Source organism: Anser brachyrhynchus (assembly GCF_964034855.1).
Source record: "Anser brachyrhynchus genome assembly, chromosome: 3".
Taxonomy (NCBI): Eukaryota; Metazoa; Chordata; class Aves; order Anseriformes; family Anatidae; genus Anser; species Anser brachyrhynchus.
This window is the reverse complement of record NC_137696.1, coordinates 10,050,589-10,074,571: the sequence shown is the minus strand read 5'-3', so window position 1 is coordinate 10,074,571 and position 23,983 is coordinate 10,050,589. Positions and strand designations below refer to the sequence as shown.

The 23,983-nt window shown below is 45.4% G+C and overlaps 1 protein-coding gene across 4 annotated transcripts in view; it reads left to right on the top strand.

Annotated features, from left to right (window-relative positions):
• Positions 1–23,983, top strand: part of SPTBN1 (spectrin beta, non-erythrocytic 1) — a 135,832-nt gene that overhangs the window by 43,821 nt on the left and 68,028 nt on the right. For 2 of the 4 annotated variants that reach the window (XM_080587460.1, XM_080587461.1), the window contains exon 1: positions 8,998–13,166. The exons of the other annotated variants lie outside the window; for them this stretch is intronic. In XM_080587460.1, coding sequence (XP_080443586.1) covers positions 13,058–13,166 — 109 coding nt within the window. In that variant the 5' untranslated portion in view covers positions 8,998–13,057. Of the gene's footprint in view, positions 1–8,997; positions 13,167–23,983 lie in introns of those variants that run through there. 4 annotated transcript variants of the gene reach the window in all.

Genomic DNA, 23,983 nt, shown 5'->3' with positions numbered 1-23,983 from the left:
GTAGCCTTTCCTTGCATCTCCCCAGAATGGCAGGGACTTCCAGGTTGTTTATAGCTAGGGAAATTGACTCTCAGCCTAGAGCTGGGATAGCGATAATTTCCGTTATTATGATCTATCAATCGAGACAGTCTTCTTCTGAGATATCCTCTAATTCAGCTTCCTGTCACAGGATCAAACATGATAATCACTGCCTGAAAGCCTGTGGCTGGTACTATGCACAAAGCCGGACTGGCTGATCTCAGGAGGCACTTCTGGGCTCTAAAATCCCAAATTTGACCGACTGCTCCATTGTTTCCTGGGTGAATGTCACCACTCTCCAAGGCAGAAATAGTCATGCACTATCTGCAGGGCCCAAATTCATTAAGGAGCAACCAGTCTGCTCTGACTTAGAAGGACAGTGGCTTGTTTTAGGCACCAGCATCTTCCCATGCCTCTGAGTCACAGGGCAGCCATTTTGGATTGGCCATCTTCGGACAACAGCATTTTTCTTTCCAGAGGTTCTAGATTAATCTCATCCCATGACTGCCTGGGGATGTCCAGCACTTTCAGTATGTTTTCCTTTCATTGAACAGACAAGGTAAATCAAAAGACTATCGATGTCTTGCAGTTTATGAAACACACTTGTATGTAGCATTATCTCCTTGTCCTAGTACTAAAGGTTTCAGAATAAACAGACCCAGCACTTGCCCCATCTGTAAGATGCAAGCTGTTGTGGTCAGAAGGAGAAATGCCATCAGCATTTTATGCTGCCTGACTAATGGCTGGGTATTCAACATGAATCTTGCTGTTGGTGCAAGCATCTTCTGTCCACATCCTTCAACAACTTGTGAAGTGCCTCTACTGTGAAGTTCCATCTTGTGTTGATTCTAGTTTACTGTCATTCAAATGAAGCTTACTTCCTTTACCTTAAATGAAAAGAAAAGGCTACAGAGCAGGTAGGCAAGAAGTAGATTCTGTAGCCAGAGTCTGATATTCTGTTTCTAGAAAGAATCAGAATGGCCTCATCTTCCAGCAGGACGGTGAGATGTTTAAAGAGCAGTGCAGGAGGCTGTGGTCAGAATAATCTGTGATCAGAACATCATAATGGAGAAGAGCTCATTTATAGCAGGTATGAGACATAATAATAGAGAAGCACTAACGTCAGCACAGTGGCTGATAACAGATACTATCAAAGTGGTCTGTATATCATGAATACCAGAATGCTAATGATAGTTTCAGTTTAAACTGAAAAAAATGCCTGGGAACTCAGCTTTCAATCAGAATTCAGATTTGATGAAGGGATATGCAACCAGATTGGTTGTCATTCATGTTGAACTCACTCGCTCTGCAACTGATACAAGAAGAGGGTAACTGATCCCTGCTTTGTAAAGTAAGATACCCCACTGTAGGAAATCATCTTTCACCTGTCCTTGTTCTCCGTGGTTCTTTGGAAGGTCTTGCTGGAAGACCAGGTAACTCTACCTGTTCAGTAGAAGCCAAAAAGATATCGTGTTTGTGCAAAATTCTTCATTCACAAATCCTCAAGTGTCGCATTTCATCCATCAAGGACCATTAGCTAACAAGATTTGCTGTGCAGCGCCTTGGCTAACAGAGCTCTTATGAAAGCCTACAGAAGCAGTTCAGTTGTTCAGCAGAATTTTTCATGCTCCATCTGGGACTGTGACATTCAGACGTACCATGCTCGCCGGCTCAGCTGCTGTTTTCAGGTAGTATGAGAATTGTCACCTCCAAAACTTCGCCTTTCTTCAGCTAGCTAATTCAGTATTAAAAAATGCTTGGCCTAAGGTCATTCACTTCCCTGCTCATTTACGTTTTGCCCTTTTGTCCTCTGTGTTCACCTGAGTGACCAGAAGGTCTGTGACTCAGCTGTCTGGCATACGGATTGAAAATAGTTTCAAAGTTTATAAAATAACAGAGGCATATCTTCTTAGCACAGGGCAGATGAAACTCTGCATTCCATTTCCAGCTCCACCTAGGTGACTGAGCATAGGTCAGGACACTTGCTAGTGTCGTACTTCACCGTGTTTGTGGCCCTCCTACGGGAAAACAGGTAAAGAGACTGCACTGGTAGTGCAGCTTTCCTTAGTTGTCCCTCTTGGCCAGAGAAAAGAGGCTGGTAATTCATGCTAGTAAATTGGCTTCTCTAGAAGTAGAAAGGGAAAATCATTGAAATTGTTACTGAAGTTAGGGTACTGAAAAGTTTCCTCTTCAGTATAGAGCAGTGCCTGTTTCTTGAGGATAAAAAAGAAGAAAGTGTGCTGGGTACCGTATGTGGGGCTAATTAGCCCTTTTGGCCCTGGTACTTGAGCTGTTCCCATGAGAGCACCAGTACAGAAAGTCAGCAGAAGAACCGCCCCAGAAGCCAAAAGGAAGGTCCTGCTTGTAGGATTTTTGAGGTATAATGTACTTCCGGGTCCCTGTTGTCTAACTTCATTCTTTTAGCAAAGTTTTTACTGCTCCAACCAGAGTATACTGAAAGAAGAATTCTGCACAGTCAGAATGAAGTTTCAGGTCTCAAGTTAATTAAATGTTTATAAACATCCAATACCTGAGGTGTCTGGGACTTGAAAACCAGTTTTGTAATTTCAGTAACAAGTGTTTAAGGACAAAGAAATCTGCAGTGTATTAATGCTCGTAAATAGCGTGGAGGCAAATGGAGATCAAGTCTGAAGGGCATATGAAGGATTCACCTGACACTAAACAGAAATAAAAGCTTTCTGGCAGTGAAACTGCAGATGCATTTTCTCAGCATGGGCCTGGCAGTGCTGGCTGTAAGTCCATGGTTAGCAGCCAGAGGACCAGTGCAAACTTACTAAGGTGAGTATCTGATTTTGCTCAGATAGAAGCTGATGAAACTACTCCACCTAAAGCTTTTCCAAGACCTCACCCAGTGCTTTCCTTCTGGATTTTATGTCTGGGACAGTTCCTCAGCTGTAGTTCCCAAGCTGCTGTACTTGACCAGAATCTGCAGGAGGCTCATGCTGAAAACAGGAGCATTGTTCTGCATGCTCTGTGCCACGTCAACATCAAGAGAGAAAAAGTGTGGCGGCAGCGAAGCTGCTGTCTTACGGCACGTCACCTGCAGTGCTGGCTGTGACTACGACGAATGCTGAACTTTTATCATAAAGCAAGGAAAGCTTCGCCCATCTGTCTCTGGTGATTAATGGATTTGCTTTTGAAGTTGCTGGTGAAGGAGCATTTCCAAAGCAAACGGCAAAAACCAAACAATAAATAATATATTGTTCTTAGCACGTTTGTTTTAAAGATCATTAGTAGATTGACTCCCCTCCAAAAAACATCGTTGTATGTCTTTGCTACATAAAAATGGCTTCCAGGTAAATGTGAACACCTTGTATTCAGTGATGTCCCAACAGAAATGTAATTTGAAGGGCCATTTGTATCTCATTGTCAAGGTAGCATGATTTTGGTAACAGTTAGGCATAGTTTGGAGTTTTGTCCTCTCTTTGGAAGCAGATGAGTAATGTGCAAACAGCATGGAGGTGTTGGTCAGATCTTTGCAAACTGATCGGGTACCAGATCCGTGATCCTATGTAGCCTCCTGAGTATAGAGCCAAGCTTCTGAAAAAAGGAATGCTGAGGGTAATTTCTGAGTTATCTGCAATCATGCATGCTTGTCTGCTCAATGAATAGTATTTAGGATTGCATAGCAAGGGAGCGATGCAGGGAAGTGACGGCGGCCTTGTGAATAACTGGTCCAGCACGCGTTGCTCGGGTGGGACGCGGCAGGCTGCAGGATCAGATGCTGAGCTGCCCGTTGCAGGGACACGGCAAGGCACAGCTGCCACAGCCACACTGCGTGCAGAGTCTGGCAGCTGCGGTCATTTTACGTCTCTGATTAAATTCTTTCAAGATGAAGCAATATCGGGTTGGAGAACACACAGAGAGCCCAGCGTCTTAGCAGTGAATGGGGCTGTGTTGATGGATCTTCAGATCTTTGAATTCCTGTGGAGTAGGGTCTCGGGCTGGAATACACGTACCGTAACTGCTACTCGTAGTTTCTCTTCAGGTCTCCAGATGTACACCAGGCCTTCCTTCACAGAGGGCTGACACTGTGCTAAGGACAGCAGTTCAGTAATTCGGTAAAATAAGGTACGAGAACATTCTTGTAGTAAATGTAGGACATGTGAAAAAGTGCTGTAGTTGAGAAGTGATTAAATAATAAAAAGCCATCTGTACCTAGAGGCAAAAGATGGAGAACTAATGTATGTGCACTGACTGCGTGTGCATGTATGCATATGCCTATCTGCTTTTAGGATCTGACCAATGAAATACCCACAAGGGTGAGCCTGACAGCAGTAAATCTGCTCTGCCATACCTGGCTGTTAGACGCGCGGTCACTGCACTAACATTCATGGTCTGTACAGGCACGGATTTTAGGTGAGTGTGTTGCCTTATCTCCTGGACTGGCACAGTGCAGCTCTCCTGTCTATTCTAGTTTTCATCATCCATTTATCAGCATGGCATCAGGAAAGACTAAAAGCACCAGGGGATGTGCTTTTGGCTGCCTGCAGAACAGAGAGGAGTGGTGCAGCGCTCTGCAGCAGTGACAGGCGAGCCCAGCAATGAGAGGCGGGTAGGGCTGGGTGAGTAAAACACTCTGGCTACCCCAGCTGCTTGAAGAAAGCAAGAATGCTGCCAGTGAGATACCTCCCGCATAGCTGGTGAGAGCTGAGCCAGGCACGGTAGTAGAGCAGGGATAAAGCCACGCTGAAGTCGGGAGGTTAGGAGAACAACCAACCAGGCTGTCAGCTGGTATGGGATTGGCATCTTCCTGCTGGCTTCTCTGAGACCACATTGACTTACACTAGCTGGGGATCTGAGCCATAGTGGCCATCATGGGAAACTTGAGCATTAGGCTTTTTTCAGCCTTCATCTTTGCTATTGGAACCAATGTTTTGGGGATATTTAATGCAGAGAAACCATGGGATAACTAGTAATGGCTTTTGGTTGAAATGCAGTTGTTCTAGATATTTTGCTGCATCATCTTAATGGAAAGGATTTCTCATTTATAGAAACTGTGTGCCAATACTGGCAATATCTTTTTTTTTTTTTCAATTTACAATTTTATCAAGGATGAGCTTGGCCGTGGATGCACTTAAGAACCTAGTCATGAGCCTATAATTTAAAAGAAGTCTTTCCACAAAAAATGCGTATGCAGAATTTCTCTTCTTATGTCTTTGAATGTTTTCTTATGTCTTTAGCAACTAACTAGTGATGTTTCTGTATTTATTTTGTTTATTCAGCCAAATCTGCAATGTGCCTTGAATTTTTCCTTCTATTTGTTGCTTGGATACTGCATGAAAGCACTCCCTGAAGTATAAATAATGTGTAGCAGAGCATACTGCAAAGCGAAATTCAATACAGGATTAAAAAATGTTTACTAATTTCTGTTAACCTTGGAGCTTTTCTAATGGGGAAAGATTAGTGATGAAATCATCCCCTCGGATCAGAGCTTTGATTCTTATCTTGAGGTAATATCCTGGAGAGATAGAAACCCAGATTGCCCTGGGAGGCGAATTGCCTTGATGGGAAGAGGCAAAAAGAATAGGAACAGGAGTGAGAACCAGACAAGTACAGAAGATGATGAAAATTCATTTCCAAGTGCCACTTTTTAGTACCTGACATTCTTCCTAGCAGTTCTGATCTCTTCTAGTGAGCAAAGCAACCGCTATTTTTTTTTTTCAATCACTTTGTGTTGTGTGACGGTTTTTCATGTTGTTTTTCTTTCTTTAAAAGTTATTAAGCCTTTAAGGTGGATGTGTGTCAGGCATGGACAGTGTTTGTACATCTAAGTGTGCATGTGTAATATTTACTATATGCTCTTTATATATATATATAAGAATGAAATACATGGTTTGCTGTGGAATAATATCTTCAAGTTTCAGACAATTAGTACTCGTCAGATGATCATTATGCTTTTTTGCAGACAGGCTATCCCCAGAAGGTGAAATTTTGTGGGTGAGGTTCGCAGGAAGAAGGTTTTAGGCTAAAGAGATGTTTCATTTACCTTGGCTTTAAAAGTGAGGCTTTCAGTTCATGGTTCTACATCTAGGATTAAAAAACAAAACACAACTTCCAGCAATTTTTGTTTTCTTACATTTTCCTTCTGCTTTCTGTCTGGTTTATTTTGAATGAGCTACAGGGTCAATGCAAGCCTGTACCAAGGCTGTTCTGGAGCTTTGTTGCTTGGGTGTAAGCAGAGCTAAAGTTCTTTAGGAGGCCCAGTTAAGTTCAGAGGTTTCTAGTTTAGGGGCTTGAGTTCCTCCGTGTATGGAACTGGTGGAACAGACAGGTGCTTTTTCCCTGAACTCACAGTGTGTGTGTGGCTGGTCACCATTAGGATATATTTGCAAATATTAACACAGCCTATATGTTTTCTGCTGTATGTATGGGAAGCAGGGGAAATAGTGGAAATAGAGACCCTAAAGATATGTTCAGCTTACTGTTTTTACCCTATTTTCATTTGGTTCAGTGGAAATAGAAGATTAATCACTCAGGCATGAAAATTCATAATGCAGCAACACTGCTTCTTCATCCTGTGTTCACAGTCAAACTCTGGAAAAAAACAAAACAAAACAGTGCAAGTGGAAGAGCACAAAAAGGACTGGGGAGTCTCTCTTTTTCCATCCTACATATAAATGTAGGTGCTATTCAGACAGAGGAGGAAAGGGGTGAGAGGAGTCAATCAAAATAATACCAGCTTCTAAAAAAGCATGTTAAAACCTGTACAATTTATTCTGGAAGAAAAACAAGAAGTGTTTTCTTGACAAAATTTCAGAGAAAGCGAGTATTTTAAGTGCATACCTGTGTACCATATTTGATTTTCATAGACTTTTTAAAAGGTTTTTAAATCTAAGTCAAGTAGCAAGCCAAGAGCATTTCACGGGCCACAGAGAAAACCTGTGAGTGTAATTTTTTGGGTTCTTCAGGGACGGCTTCCCTGCTTTTAGTTCAGAGCATGGGAAAGCCATACAGTTCAGAAGAACCTGTTTGGACTGCAATATGTACCAACAGAAACCGTGTTTTTTTTCCACATGTGAAGTGCTCGTGTATCCCTTCCCTGCAGGCTTTCCTGGCAGACGTTCCACTGTTGCAGTGTGCAAAGCCGTGCTCTTGCAAAAGTCATGTCAACTTTCCTGTTAATCCAGGAGTTGTGTAAACTGTTCACGCTGAAACCCGAAACCAGGTGGAACTGACCCGGTTTGAGCAGTAAATTGATATTCTGGCCTGATTTGCCCAAGGATCCCCAAAGGTTTCGTTACAGCGTGTGGGTTCCTCCCGAGCAGCCCAGGAGCAGGGCAGTGCCTGGACCCCGCAGAACACTGGGAGGCCAGCCAGATGAAGGCGTGTGAGCAGGCCCTTCTGTGATAAATCCTTGTCCCTTGCTTTTTAATCTGTCCCTTTCCCTTCCCTCTCGATTCCATTGGGTCTCCCAAGCCCACGTGAGTCAAGGAGAATACATCTGGAAGGCACTTGGAGCAGCAAATGCCTTCGTAGTTGCCACTGACCTAAAATCCCCTTCAAACAGAAGTTAATTCTGTTCTGAAATGGAACTGTTGCTTCCGAGAAGCTCTTGTTGTGTCTGGGGCTTTCTCACCTGCTGCAGCAGTTACTACACGTGGCAGGATGGTGAGTTTGGGAGAGGAACCCTTCTGTTGCCACCAGTACCCACAGTGGGGAGGTGTGATGAAGCTGGCGTGGTGACAGGCTCCTCTCTGCTCCCGCATCTTGTATGCGGACTGGAAGGAGAGCAGCTAGCTCTGCAGGGCTAAGGTTGTGCAAATTGTCAAATCCGATAAAAATAACTGTTTCTAGAACAACCCACAGCAAGAACATCTTGCCTTAGTGAGACTATCGCATATGCAAGGAGAGATTCTCCTGTTACTGAGCAGACCGAGGCATTGGCAGAGAAGTGGAGAAGGGCAGACGTGATGGAGTTTCCAGTTCCTAACTGTGGCGCTGAGGGGCTGTGTATGAACTTCACCCCCTGTCAGGAGAAGAACAAATGTTTGTGATTTTTGGTGGCATTTTAGATTAATAAATCATCCTTTTTATCTCACATTTTTTTCTAGTTAGTCACCAAGTAGAGAATTTACAAGAGCAAATAAGAGTAAAAAGGAAAGACAGAGGTGATGATTAACCAGATTTGTAATTATTGTAAGCTCTGGAGTGCATGCTGCTTCTCATTAGAAAGATAATTGTCTTTCGTGGAGTTGTAAAATCACATCTTTGTTTCAGAGCACAGCAGTGCAAAGCCTGCATTTATTTTATGGTACCCAGGGAACATTTTGTGAAATTCCGCATTGGTTTTTCACATATGAATAGATGACTGGTTTTGTGGGTGGGCCTGTTTGGGACGTTGTGTCCACCACACATGCTGCCTTCCCTGTCGACCCAGTAAAGGCAGCCAGCTTTGGCTGACTTGACTGGAAGACAGTGTGGTCTGACGGGTGGATGAGGCTGTCAGGCCACTTGTAGCTATTCCTATTCTAGCGAGGCTGTGGGAGTACAGCAAAGCTGCGAACCTAATGCTTGTTTTCTGAAAAAGTTATCAACTGGATCTTTAGCCTGGAACTTCTTAGAATTTTGTCTGTAGGTTTTTTTGGGGGGGATACACTAAGATTTTAGTTCTGGCATTTTTTTTGACTAAGAAAAGCGATGGTTTTATTCAGTCTTAGGAACACTAATAGTTAGGGATTTGGATGGCAATTTTGCTAGCTTTAACATCGCTTTTTTTCCCTTGAATTGTGTGGTCAGAGCCCATTCACCTCAGCAGCACTTTTCAGAAGCAGTGCCAAGACAGATCCTGGGACAGATCCTTTCTGTTCTGGGGTAAGCACCTGCCTCCAGATGTTGCTTCTGTATTCATATTGTTCCTGTAATCAACCTCTTGTTCTCCTTGAGGCTTTGCAAAGCTCTAATCATGTCAACTAAGTCATGCTTTGCATTACTGCATGTATTTATGGTTAAGTGGATAATCACTTGTGTTTTTATTTAATAACTCTTAACAAGTACACAAACAATGCAAGCCGTCATTACCAGTCAAGCAGGGAGAGGTACAATTCAAAGAATACAAGCAAAAAGTATCTCACAGCAATGGGAGGAAAGTGGGAACAACATTTAAGAAAAAAAATCCCACCTCCCTCCCTGGTTACCAGAAGTTAACACATGATTTGTTCCTTAGTGTTCTCCACCACTGTAGTCAGCGATGAATCACACCATGGACAATTTCAAGCTGGGCTGATTTGATAAGTTACACTTGGATCAGTGCTCAAACGTTATCTTATTTATGGCCTCTAAAGCTTTAATTCCCCTCCGTAACATATAATCTAATTAGTATTGTCGAGAGTGCAGTCAATTAGAGAGAGACAGAGAAAATGAGTGAAAACTAGCTATAAAAAGGGCTTTGTGCATGTGAAAACCTTGGGATCAATTTGATGCATTGCTGTGTAACAGCCGGTAAGCAGGTCCCAGGGTCACTGGTTCAGAGTTAACAGCAAGTGAATGTATTAGGGCTGATGTTACCCAAATAAAAATGGGAACTGGCAGTATGCCCGTTTTTAAGAAGTTGCTACATACAGTGTGAAGTTTCACAAATCCAGGCAGATCCCCATTTTGTGTTGCTCTTTTTACTGAATTGCCACCAACCTGTTAAGTGGAGCCTTCAAAATGTACGCAGGAGACGCAGGAGACGCAGCAAAGCATAAGTGATGCTCTGGCAGATGAGTTGGAAGCACCCAGTGATCAGGGCCATCCCAAGGAGCTGATACCATCATTAACAAAGCTGTCACATCTGTTGCCTGGGGACCTGTTGTTCAGCCCAAATGCCAACCTGGATGGCCGCTAAAATGAGGTCAGAGTTTCACAGCCAGTGCTGCTGAGTTCTCCATAATGTCTTTGTGTTGCGTGTCCCTGTGCGTGAAAGCTTGCGCAAAATCTGCTCAGTTCAAACACATTCCTCCCCTGTCCTCTGGTTTTCCTCCTGCTTGCTGTGTAGCCTGCACTGCTCTGTACCCGCTGCAGCTCCTTCTCTTTTTCAGGTGACATGGAGTGTTACAGGGCAGGCCAGAACTGGAGGGACAGGACAAAAAAACTGCTCAAAACCCATCTTTTGTTAAGCTTACGATTCCCAAGAAATGCTAACCAGATTCAGTTGTCCCATAGGGGATGATCCAAAGTGTACATTCATGTAGGTGTTATTAATGTTTTATGACAGGGTGGGGAATGCCAGCCAGTGTTTTATATGGGTCAAAGCCAAATGATTATTTTTATTTTTTAATGTTTTGTTTTTGTAATATTTTACTTTTCAATATTTTTAATAACAGCCACGTGCATTAGTGCGTCGCCTGCCAAAGGTGTTGGGAAAACTTACAGCTGGGGAAAAGTTCCTGGCTCCTGATTTATGCCCTTAAAGACGATAAAAAATACTCCAGCTCTCCTGTCACTCACTTGGACCTGAGGGCTGCCTTGTGAACTCACATAGCAACACCTGTTTGCTCAAGGTGGGACAGTAATGAGCCGATACGCCTGCAGGTAGGGCCTGGCTGCCTGCCTGCTCTCGAGGGGAAGGGTTTTGTTTAATTATAACATAGCTCCGGCATTGCAGGCAAAAGCTGCTGTTGGTAGAAAGCTGCAGGAAAAAATCCTGCAGCAGAAATAAGCCTGTACTTGTGTGCTGGGCAAAGCGTGCTCCTGGAGCTTTGAGGAGCTTGCACTTGGATGTTAACGGCTCAGTTTACTGAGCACTGCTCTTGTGAATTGTGGAGCCCTCTGTATTTTTGTCTTCCCCTTCCCCCCAGTCTGGAAATCGGGTGGCCGCTGCTGCTCTGCTTGGGTCTCAGCGCCAGAGGGACAGCTGGCTGTACAGAGATTACCAGGGGAAGGTTTAGCAGGAACGTGGGGCTCACCACGCCAGCATCAGCGCATTGTTGTCTTGAGAGCAGCATCCTGCCTGCAGCAGCAGCAGCAAGTACAGGTGCTTCCTCAAGTCCCCTTCTCGCCTTCCAAGCACTTATTTTAGGGCCCGAGCCTGCAGCACCTCGCTGCGTTGTCCAGCGGTGTTCCAGCCGTACAGTCGCTTTTCTTCCCCGACGCTGTAAAAAAAATCTACTCTGGGCAGCTGAACAGGCTTCAGTGGCACAGGCGTGGGTAGTGCTAGAAAGACTGAAGGCCAGCTTTCAAAAAGACCAAAGCATTTTAGGCTCAGCTTGAAGTCTCCTGTAGCACCACAAGTCTTGTGTAAACACAGCTCTATTGATATAAAGGGGTTCACCGCAATATGCTAGCAAAAGCCCTTCTGTATCAATACAATAAGGAATTCTGGGCTAGGGATAGGTTGTTGTTTTAAGCAAACCAGTATAGTTAAAAGCTATAAATATTTTAAATGTATTTATGACCTAGGGAGCGGTGTGCCAGGCATTTCCAACAGCCCGTGTGTTTTTGGAAACCCCAGCTCTAGTTGGGAAGTGTTGACTTCCATCACTTCTCCTGAATTTAGCACTGCTCGTGGCTGGATTTGTTGCCCATTTGTTCCCCGGGGTGCTGGTGATGGCTGGTTGGATTTCCAGCTTGAGCCTCGCTGGAGCCGGGGCTGCAACGAGCTTCTCCCACAGAAATTGTCCTCAAATTACTATATGACTCAAAACTTGTGAAAATACAGCATCAAAACAAAGGCAACATTTTGAAACGTTTAATGAGGGGATGGAGTGGGAGGAGAAGAGAACATTGATTCAAGTGGAAAGGAATTTGGAAATGCAAGAAATTAAAAAAAAAAAAAGAGAAAACGTTTGTATGAATGTTATCAGCAGTTTGAAAAGCAGGCAGGCAGACGATTCAGATTGGGGATATATATGCAGAATTGACCTTTTAATTTTGCTTAGAATGAGTGAGGGTAGGAGCTCCTACACCTGGGGGATGGCTGACATGTCGTGGACCTGATGGCATCTTCAGGAGCCCACCTCAGCCCGCAGGGACTGGTCCTGCACTTGGCTGGGCCCCCATGTACCCAGCTCCCGGCATCCCGCTGGCTGGGTGGCCGCATCCCCGGGCTGTGCCAGAATCCTCAGCACCAGCAAGCTACTCAAAACAGAGCACCAGGAGCGGGCTGCTTAAAGAGTCTTTTGGCCAGGGCTTCGCTCCTTCCCGGCGTGATGGCGAGCACGGCACGCTTTTTTGAGCCCTCCCCTCGCCTGCTGCTAAATACTGGATGAGCATTCCTGTGTACGAGTTGCTTTGTCAAGTGAACAGTCTCGAAAATGAGCGACGAGAAGCGCCCTCCTTTTCATGCGATAGTAATCTGAGACTTTTCCGTTACATGAGGCTCTCGACAAAAGCTTGTAATTCCACCAGCTTTGTTCAGGGAGATACCACTGGCCCCCTGGCCGTGGAGGTGCCCCGGGGTCGGCGGCCGGGCCCTGCAGCCAGCTCTCCCGGTGGGTCGGGTGCTGCTGAGCGGAAGGAGCTGCTTCGGTGTTTCGCCCGCCGTCTGGCTCTTCCCCTGCTCCACCGCCCCTTCGCCCTTGGTACAGCCTTCGTTTCCTCCACAGTGCCGTGTGGTAATCAAGTGACATCAGCCTCCACCCGGGCGGCTGCTGATTATGTTACAAACCAGCAGAAGGGTCTGAGGTGTGCGCGGCTCCTGCAAGTGCCGGCAAGGACGGCAGCGCGTGGCTCCCTGCTGCTTTTACCAGGCGGAATCGCAAGCTGGCTTTTATTTGATTGAGTTTTGCCAGTGCTGGGCGAGCGTTTGAAACCTGATTTAGGCACGTGAGCGTTGCCCGGAGTGGAGTGGGGAAAAAACAAGACACCAAAAAACCCTCCTGGTGCTTTAAGTTTGAACCCGTTACAGGCAGCTTACCGCCAACCCACACGGCTGGATTTTGAACCGAAGCTGTTATTTGCTTAGGGCTCAGCGAGAGCGTTTTCTCTAGGGACTGAAGCCAAACTTCTGAGGAAGCTGGGATTTACCTGGATGTATGGTAGAGAAACCTGTGGTTTCTTTATGCTGCAGTTCATCGTATCCCTGTGTTACCTGTAAATGGAATTACAAAAATCAACCAGTATGCCTGGGCCCTTGTCCCCAGGATATGCAGCCCAGGTGCCGTATAACTATAATCAGTTAGAAGGAAGATTCAAGCAGTTGCAAGGTAAGCCCGTGCTGTTTTTTTGTAAGTGTTGCTATGATATGATCCCCGTAAACATGTTAGCCTGGGCTTGTTCTCATTGAATCAAGGCTTTAACGATAACAGAGGCCAAAAGCAGTGCTATGGCACCAAGCTTTGCGTGCTTTCAGAAGGTACCGTGCAACTTTTATCCCTGTGAAGGTGTCCTCAGTCTTACAGTGTTATGGTGCGTGTTCAGCGCTGAGCCACTCAGCCGTACGGGTGAGGACTAACCTGACCAAGTCACTTTAAACAGTAAAGGGGAGAGTGAGGAAGTGGTCTTTCTGTTTATTTTTGCCTTAAATAAAATACAGTTGTAACTGTGGAAACTAATCGTAAAATTGTAGCTTTGTTTGGGTGCACTTTGCAGTACAGCACCTCTTTCTAACTGCCTGCCTGCACCCTGTAAAGACGGGTAGCTTGATTTCTTCAAATCAGGAGCACTTACATCGTTTCCAAATAAGCTGCTTTGCTTGAACTCGTGTTGATAGTAGATCACTCAAAAAGCATTCACACAATTCAGCGTTCCTAATTTTCTTTATCATATACTAATCTACTTCTAGACAGAGAGAATGTCCTGCAGTGCCTCCCCATTACCTTCTCTATCAGGTGGGAAGAGAAACCAGGGGTTTCTACTGGGGAGCGGTGGCGTGCTGGATAGAGGGTAGGCCTCTGAGCTGTGCTGAGAGCCCGGGCTCTTAGTGGTGACCTGGAGGAGGATTGGGCCCGGCGTCTCCCTGCCTCAGGTGCTGCTGCTTCCCTGTGCAAGGCAGGTCTCAGGGATGAATGAACTCTGGCACTGCAGTTTCAAAATCAGAAAGAATTCTTAGCCAAAGCCAAACCTTCTCCTTCTCTACATCCATATGGCTCTGTAAATAAGCCCGGAGTACAGTGAAGTTTATCCCTTCTGTGCAAGTTTCTTATTTTACTGTGGTCTATGCCACAAGCATGGTCCTGTGGTTCCCTTCCAAGAGGGAGGAAGAGCCTTGGTTAGTGCAAGGAATGTTCCTATTTGTTGGTTTAAGGAGGGAGGCAGAAAAATCTTTCATTCATACTACTTTGTTTATCTCGTAAACTGGCTCGCAGTAATGGCTGCGTACTGGATGTAATAAGATAAAATGACAGCAACTTAAACACTGGTAACTTAGGCATTCCTCAGGCAAGGCATGGAAAATCCAGGCTCCGAACTTGCACACGAGGGAATACGTTAGAGGCTTTATCTTGGTCATCTGTCAGATCTTAGGCTGCAGTGCTCGCTTTAAAAAGAGCGCGGTAAGTCTGTGGCACAGGGGAAGAAGTGCTGGCACATGCCTCTTTCTTTGCTGGTTAAGTTAGCAGTCTAAAGAAGGCAGATTTTATCATTTGCAGGGTCACTGCTTCAGGAATCCATTATCTGTGTGTTTACATCACATTGAAAGAGGAAAGGAGACCGCAGTGTTGAAAGCACAGAAAGTGAGTTTTCGCTTCAGTGGAATGTGGTGTTGACTTGGGGGGAGGAAGGGGGATTGCAATACTCCCCTTAAATTTACTGCAATTTCCTGTAACGAAAGAGATAAAATGCAGGGAGTTCTTCTGAAAAGAGGGACTTTGCAGTAGACCATCCATAGCTGTTTATTCATGCTGCAGAGAGGACAGACAGGCTTGAAAAGTAGTGCTGACAATGATCTCAGCCAGGGTGGAGCTTCAGTACAGGAAATGTTTTAAATTATGCACTAGATACTCCCTGAAATGCTAAATAACTATACAAAATATTGTGTGCTGTAAAGGGAGTGGCTTAACTGCAGACACAGAGGTGTCTTTCCTTGGATTAATAGCTCTTTGTTTGGAGAGTATCTAACAGCCATTATTTGGTAGTTGCAGAAATTTCAAGTGACTTCTGTTTCCTGCTAGGGGCTCTGGTAACATCACAGGGCCTTCTGTGGCACTGCAGGCTGCTCCATGCATCCCAGGCTTAGACCCAGCTAGGATGAGCTGAATACATGTAGGACTTTTAAATTACAATTCTGTCACCAGTTGGAAGGTGTACAAGTGAATAAGACCAGAGACATTTTAAAACATTTTTCAGTCTCTGGTAAAAAGTACCTTTAAAGCTTTACTTCCTTCTTATCGTTGTGCTTTTCGCCTTTATAACAGGGTTTCACCCCTCTTGCCCCTGGCAGCATGGCTTGGCACCATACAGGGTACCTTAGACTCCACCTGTGTTCTTCCCACACTGAATTTGCCCCTCATTTCTCACAGTTCCTGAGAGTATTCATGTGAATCCATGGCTTTGCACTAGCCTGTAGCAAGGTGTGGTTCAGGCCTAGCGGAGGTTGGAAACTTTCCTCGAGAAAAGCTCTTTAAGAGCACATTTCGACAAAAAGTACAGAGAGCGAGTGCTCAGGCCCTGTACTGAGCAGAAGTGTGAATCAGAAATGAGATGAGGATACCTCTCCGATCTCATCTTTCCTAAGGTAGCGGATATGGTTGGTTTGGCACTGTAAGTCTCATTTGAGAAGAAAAAAAGAACCAGGAGACAACCTAACTCTGCCCTAAAATGCTAGCGACAAAGCGAATTCGGATGCAGATTTGTGTGACCACTTAGGCACTCTTACATTCCACCTCTGTTAAGTGCCTTGAAGGTGGTGATTTTTATGGAAACTGTTGTTAAACTTGGCGGTGGTGGCTGGCGGAGCCTTTCAGGCAGATTTTGCAGCCCTGTGCCACGGGGGCATGAAGCCCGCGCAAGCTGTGGGACTGCACCTGGGCAGGGTTGCCTTGCTGGGACCCCCACCATTCTCCTCGCGGGGTCCAAGTGAAGCAGGAGGTGGCAGAAGATGTTGCTAGGAGTGCATCAAGGCTGTTGCAGTGTCAAAAGAAATCCTGAAGTCCGTGTGTGGTAACAGAGAAGCAGAGGCTGATGGCAACGGTGTAAACGGTGCTACAGGGAGGCGTGTGTTGAAGCTGCCGTGACTAGAAGGGGAAATCCAGATCATCAGCAGGACTCCTCAGCATACTCAGTCCTGGTGCTCAGGAGGATGTCAGTGCAGGTGTGGAGAGAAAAAATGCTTTCACAAGTTCTGTTTTCTTTTGTAAGCTTTGTTAGTTCTTATTATGGTTTGTTCGCCCAGTCCTGGAATGATAAGCGAGAGATTGTATCAGTGGTTGCTATCATCTTAAACCTAGGTGTGGAGCTTCAGTTCTCACGGCTGGTTGTTCAGCAAAAAGGGATCGTGTTGTAAGGCTAGAGTAACCCTCTGCAAGTAAAGACAGGACCCCAAAACTTGTTTGTGGAAAACGTGTTGCCATGTAGCTTATGCAGGGTATGTCCATGGAGGAAATACATCCTGTTCAGCTGAGGACTTGCGTGACAAGCAAAACAGATAGGTTGTAACTGCAAACCAAGACATCACCGTGGCTGCGTTAACATTCCAGGATCCTGGGGGGTCCTGGAGGGGTTTCAGGGTTGGCAGGAAGACGCAAGTCAGGAATTTGCAAGTAGATCCCCGCAGCTGTATCACCTTCCACAGCAAAGGTGAAGGCGCCTGAGTGGCAGTGCCAGGGGAAGCCGTCAGGGCGAGAGCAGCTGTCATTGCTGTTCGCAGGCTCCTTCCCACCTGGCTAACAGGACGGCGTGGTGTTTGTTAGCACTGCTGGCAGTTAGTAGCTTGGTGGCTTGTTCAGTTCCTGCAATGTAGTTGGGAAGCTGGGCCTCAGCTCTAAGGCTGGGCCAGAGGTGCGAGACTTCAGAGGTAATCACAAATCTGAACTCCCAGGGGAAGGGAGCAGGCCAGACCTGTGCTCCTGTGCTCCTGATAAATCGCCTGGGGAAAGCCAGCTTCCAGAGGAGCTGGGTGCTGTACCCTGCTGTGTGGTACATTCTGATTTTGTTTAGTTTGTCTAATGTTGAATTTTAGGCGGAAATGTAATTTGTTTCCTGCAAGAAAGTCTCGTCCCCAGATCCCTGCCTGTGCCCAAGGACCAAAGGGAGCTGCTGCTGGGAACTGACAAGTGTGTCTGAGTTGCTCAAGGACTGGCCTAGGTTAGGGTAGTGAGATCTCCTGCTACACCCAGGATCCTCTGAAGTTATGTGGGTGCCCTTTGAAAAGTTTCACCAGCTGCGCTCCTTGTTGCAAGATTTACGTGCTAAAGGTTTTCACAGTTGCTTGCTAGCAATGACCTGCATAGCTACAGGCAGCGATTGCTGAAGGACATCCTACTTTGTCTACCAAATTGGTCACTGGCACTTCTTGTCATGGCAATTCCCGTTAAAGGTGAAACGGGGGAAGGTTTAATTTAATTTCAGATGAAATGGGTCTGGTTTGTGTTTGTTCCCCTCCCCCTCCTCTCAGACCCACAAATATGTCCATATTCTTCTGGCAAATCTTGCTTGGTTTTCTGCTGTTGGCAACCCTTCCAAAATCTTCATGTCACAGCATACTTCAGTCTTCTGTTTTCAGTGAACACATGGGCACGAGCTAAATGGTTGGAAGCCCTATCAGAGTTGCAAAGACTTAAGTAACTGCAAATGCAGCGTGCATGTCTGTGATAGTTGGGTCCTTATTCTTTCTGATGTAAAGTCTTTCCGCAAATATATTTGAACGTTAGACTCAGTTTTATGGCATTTTAGCTATCTGCAACAAAGATGGTAGCTGAATATTGGTGAAAGTCATCTTTGTCTAGAAATGTTTCAAATGGACAGTTGTTACGAAAAGGTTATAAAAAGTGATCTTTCCAACTAACTGAGTGTGTAATTTCAGGATTTAACTTGGAGGAAATGATTGGGTAAGTGTTGTAGCTAACATATCCAAGTTCTTTTTCAAAAGGAACGTTTTTACCAAATTACTTGCTAGGCCTTGTACTTGATTCTTGTCTCTTCAAAAAATGAACCAGTCAAATCTAAACTTTCCACATCCTCCTACCTTTCTTTACCAGTCTGGGGGAAGCTGTGGCACAAAACTGATGCAGAATCAGCGAGAGGGCTGTCAGGGCTGCCTCATCATTGCTGCCCTCTCCAGAAATAAGAGCCTACCATTACACTGTTGAAACTGTGGAGTGACAGAGACACTCTCTTATTTATGCCTGGACCTAAATGTTGCAGCAAGGGATGAGGAATCAGTTTCATGCCCTTCCTTTGGGGAGGGACTGATCAGATCAGCATGGTTGGAAGTAAAAGCCATGTTTCAGTGATCATGCTTGATGTCTATTAATTTTGTTGCACATAAGCTATCTAATTGTGCCACCACACAAATTTTTGTCTAGGTGATATATAGCAAGCCCACAGAAGAAGATTTTGTTGTAGATTCTGGCTTAGTTTGTCTATGAAGGATAAACTTCGAAAACACCCAGGAAATTAAAACATTTAAACCCTTCGCTCCCATTCTCTGCCAATTGTGATATTAAAAACTAAATAAAAGTGAGACTTTTAGGAAAACTTAACAGAAAGTTCTTGCCAAAGTTTTTCTTTCAGAACAAATGGTAAGCAGTAAACATACTAGTTTGTTAATACTAACATGTTAGTGTATTTTCCCTGTTTTGCAGGGCTGTTGAGGACAGAATGGCAACTCCATCTTTTCTGTTAGATAAACTGCTACTGTGGCTCAAGACTAACTAAGTGAGGGCTAAGATGTTTCTTACTGTTAAAGAAATAAAATAGATCTTGATAATCTCCTAGGTACTGAAGTTAACAGTTTTATCCTAAACTCCTTTCTCTTCCTAAAAGCTCTGAATCCTTTTTCATGTCTTCAGATTTCTGAGAAGTGTCCTTCTGGTTGTGAGTTTTGGAACTTTAGAACTTGGGGAGATGCAGAAGGCAAATTAAAACAGCACAGAGTAGAGTGTTCCTGCTAATATGGTCACTGTTGATCCAGTTGAAAAAGTAAACGTTTGAATTGGATTTGACTCCTCACTGAAATAACTGTGAAAATTCACAACTCTGAACTGTTGCCTCCATTTTTATTTATTTTTTTGTATTCTGTTCTCTTTACTTTCTATTTAGATCGTTTGTAGTATTTGTTTCTAACTATGTGGATAAACAACTTAATTTTAAAACAAACAGAAAACTCTGGCTCTGGAATATTTAAAAAAAAAAAAAAGGCAATTGCTGTGTACCTCTGTGGCTCTGAAATTGTGAAGTAAACAGTACTTGTAAGCAGATATGTTCACACGTGATGGTAAGGTGATCTTTGAATACCCCCAGGGCAATTTGTTGCCAGTTAGAACAGTGAAATGATTTGTGAGATGTACTTAACTGGTGTAAAGCCCCGTAGCTCTGGGAATCTGGAAACACAGCGATTTGTGCTAGCGCTGGAGCTGGCCTTTTGTGTTTCTGCGCTGGATGCGTCTAATGAGCTAAATGCCCCAGACAGTCCCAGTGTACCGCAGGCATGTTGTAACCACGTAGGAGTGCAGGGTCCTGTTCCAAATATTTCTTCTGTCCAAGAGCCCCACTCAAATCGATTGTAGGTTTTTGCCACTAACATCTGTGGAAAGTGAGGCAGTAAATAAGACTATAGATGGAGATGGAAGTGGTGATTAAAAGCAAGAACAATTATAGGATTTCATTCTTGATTTTTTCTGAAATCTGTTTTGTGAGATTGTTCTTTCTCCTTTTCTTTCCGTCTTTCTGTTTTCTCCTGGGTGCATCCTTTGATTATTAAAGTGGGTGAAATGCTACCTAAGCCAAGGAGCCAAGCTGAAGAAAATCAAATAGCAGATTTGCAGCATGATTCACAAAATCCATGTTTCCTATTGCCTGTACTAATCTACTCTGCTGTGGTGCCACAGCGCAGGGCGTGGGGATCAGGAAGGTGCATGTACCTGCCGCTTATGCGCATGTCCTGAATTTCATGGCAGTAGTCGCATTAACTTCTTCACAGTGGTGAGCCAGTTCATTCAAAGAGTGTTTGATTGCTAACAGCTCTGAAGACCTTTTTGTTCCTGTTTCAGTTGCATCAGGAAGTATTAAGTATCAGCTATTCAGTAGCAGGGTATGACAATGACGTTTTTCCTTATGTGAAAATGAATTATCTCTATTGAGTAAACAGGACTGGGAAAACTGTTAAGCCTATTATTGGGAATTAGTCTCTTAACTTTAAAAGCTGTGGCAAAAGACAGAAAATCAAGTAAATAAGATTTTGTGCTCTTCCCACAAGAAAGCCGGAGTGGAATTTGATGTGGAAATGAGCACCAGGGCTGGCAGGTACCAACCCATTGCCTACCTGAGGAGACAGGTCAGCCACTAGCTGGGCTGCTGGGGCTGCTGCTGGCTGCTGGCCCTTTCGGAGGGTCACTGGCAGAGAGCATGGTCTGTGGTCCCAGCAGGCCTGCACTCCCTGCCTGGCTCTGGGCAGGAGGGTTTTGCTCCTGGTGTGCCTTCCAGCGCGTTTCAGTCATGCAGGGACCAGACTGGAGCTGGCATTCGCACCTGAGGCAGTCCTGGCCCTGCTGTCCTCCACGACAGCCTGAAGGCAATTAAGGAGGGCATGTAAGGACAGTCTAAAATCGCCGGCTGCTCTTAAAAATGCACACAGCAGAATCCTTCCATCCCTTTCAGAGGAAGGAACACAAGCAGGACGGTGACCACTCATGCTTGTGACTTTGATGTGGAGCCTGAGGTCACGGTGGCCGGGAGAGCCCACGTTAACACAAAGGCCTTGTACACTTGCTGCTGGAACGAGGGTATCCCGGGCTGAGAGCCGCCTTTGTTAGAAGAGAACTACTGTAGCCAAACTAATATTAACCGCTCTCCCTAGCTGGGCTGAATGCCCCACTGTTTCCCTTAGAAAGAAGCTTAAAGAAAAAGGCCCTTCAGTTTTCAAGGGGAGCGGCGCAGTCAGACTGGCACGCATGCAGAAATTGTGGCAGAGTCCAGAGGCCGTGTTCATGGCTTCTCAGAGGCCTTGTGAAAGGTCTGGCATTAGCGAGCGGCCTTTTCCCCAAGATGACTGGAAATGTAGATAATGCCGTGTTCAGTCAAGTCGGGTTTGTTCATAAAAAACAAGAGCTGGAACTCCTGGCAGCACAGGCCCAGCTATGCTGGCAGGACAAGCTTGCACTTGACAGGGTCAGTGTTGTGTGTGACCTGTGCTTTGGTAGAATATCCAGTTCTGCACGGCTTTCAGTAAAACTCTGCTGAGCTCGGGGGGAAGGTCACAAATATGATTTCTCATTTACAAATTTTGTGTATTCTCTGCCTTAGCAAGCAGAAGTATCATCCCAGATGGCATTGTGCAGGAATCGGTTTGTAGTTCCTTGCAGAGACTGCAAGCGTCTCTGCCTTGGGTGTTGTCACAGTGGCAAGGCGAATGTTCACAAGGCTCGGTGTGGGCTTGGGCAGCTGGGTTTTGTTTGTTTCGGATTTTCTTGTCTGTCTGGTTTAGTTTTATCAGAACTGAGTTTTCGGGTAGAATAGCTAGAGAAACATGCAAAAGAGTGAATAAGGTGTGGTGCCAAGGTACAGAGATTATCTGTGTTACCACAGGACTCTAATCGTAAGCCAGGGGTGGCCGTACGTCTGTGAAGATTGAACGAAACAGAGCCTTGTTGCAAAGAGACTGAGTCTTTCTGAACAAAATAAATGCTGTCTGCCCAGATTTTTCTTGATAAAAACTCTCTGGTGTAGGAAAGATACCTACATTTAACTCAAGGGCTTGGCAAACTCTCCAGGAAGCCAGTCAATCTGCAGAGCCCCCTTCTCTGATGATCTAAGCCAAGGGAGACCCATCAAGGGTAGTGAACCCACACAATGGCTCAGTCCTCTCTCAGGAGATCTTCTCTCTCAGATTCAGGCCTGCTTCCTTGTTCTTCTCAAATAACTGCTCCTCTTGGGGTTCAGCTTCTCCACGCTGGCCCCATACGCTGGTTTCAGTCCTTCCTTTCCCCTTACCAAAAAAAAAAAAAGCCAAGTGTTTGTTTTGCCCAGGCACTGCTTCCAGTTTTTTGAATATGATTTGGTTCCAGGAAAAACAGGAGAGTGTTAACATGGCTGTCTCATCTGCAGTCAACTGACTACAGTTTGCTTTGGGTAATTATTAATTCTGCATCTCGTGTAATATCTTTCCTTGGTTATCTCCAGGGAAACTAGACTTACTCTGGTAGTGCAACTGCCTTTTTTTCAGGGTGTGTTCCTCTTTTCAGCTTTTCCAGGTTGTCTGGCAATATAATGAAAAAGATTGCTCTGAAATTGCGGATGTGACTGTAATTTGATTGCATGAGTCATAGTCGTTACGGAATGACGATTCAGTACAGCTCTGAATAAATAGGGAGGTGTCTGGAAACGTCAGACATCAGTTTGGTTCTGAACTTGTGACCTCTACAATATTCTTGAGCACTGGGGAATTAGATAATTTGGGCTAACCCTACCTTTAAGTGCTCAGTGTTGCAAGTAGCTTAAATAAAGGAAATTCCTTGGGGCAGCGGTGTCAGCACCCCAAGTGGGGCTGTGGGTAGCATTTCTCCTCTCGCACTGCACTGAGGGGCTGGGGCCGCAGAGGAGACCTTGCGGTATGTGGTGGGTCTTTGGTTAAGTGACCAAAGTCTGGTTGATTGAGGCTCTGATTTGGAGCCCAGAGGAGGAAAGAGTGTCAGGAACTGTTTTACCCGTGATGGTGGGGATCACATTTGTTTTCTCAGAGGTGATTTGCACCCCTTCCTTTGTTGTCTCTGCAGGCTTCACTTGTCCTGTAGGGCGTGAGTTGCATTTCGTGCTCCTGGCCACACCTAATGACCAGAGAGGTTTCACATCCAGCACAAGGGAGTTGTTTTAGACAAGTGACAGTGCCTGTAGACAATTCCTCGATTGTGCCCTAGGTGACATCCTGGCCACTGCCCCTTCTGCAGGTGCCCAGGTAGCCTCCAGGAGCAGCTGCTGTGTGGGTTGTGCCTGGACGTGGTTTTTGTGGCTGTCCCCTCAGTCCTTATGGAGGCCGTTCACCATGGGAAACGTGGAAGCTGTGGCACGTGTTTTTCCACAAATCCATTGCTACTCACACACTACTGAATCTTCTCTCTCTCTGCCTCCTCCCCCCCAAAAAAATTAATAAGTAAATAGTGATAACTAATAGGAGATAGCATAAAATCCCCATGATAAAAATCTGTTTTACTAGAACAGTTGCTCCTAATGGGCAGTTGCACTGATCCTTGCCAGCACATGGAAGCTGACGATGCTCTTTGCCACTTGAGAAAAATGTTTATTCACCCTCTGTGCCTGGGGCCAGCCGTGTTACCACTGGTCCCTCATTGCACACATTTCGTTCTAGTAAAAGCAGCCTTGAGTTGTCCTGGAGAACAGGCAGGGCTTAACGACACCTGACATGTGAAGTCTTTGACCGTGCATGTGCATGCTGGTGGGGTGCGCTCCACAGGGAAAGAGAAGAGAGACCAGCACCTGCCACTTGTCGCAACACAAAATAAAGCAGCATCTGAGAGGGAATTTTTACTCCCAGTGTTTTGCCTGACGGCCTGAAACGACTGCACAGCACAGTGCAACCTCGGCAGTACCTGGTCAGCAGGCTGGGTACAGGGCTCTCCTCTACCTCGCCTCCAGTCTGCATGAGCATGGCTGACTCCAGCCATTTCCTAGCAGAGTTTTCAAGCGTATGCTTGTGAGCTGCCTAGTGCCAGAACACCTTTTGACATCAGGTGCAAGCCAGCTCTCCCTTCTGGTTTAGCTCCTGTTGCCAAGTTGCAATATATTTCCCAGGCACCAGCTGCAGGTCACTGGGCTTCAGGTTCAGATGTGTTCATGGAGCTTGTTCTGGTGCATTTGAGTTAGGCTCAAATATACTCGTATATTTGGAGACCTGTAGACACTGCGCTGTCAC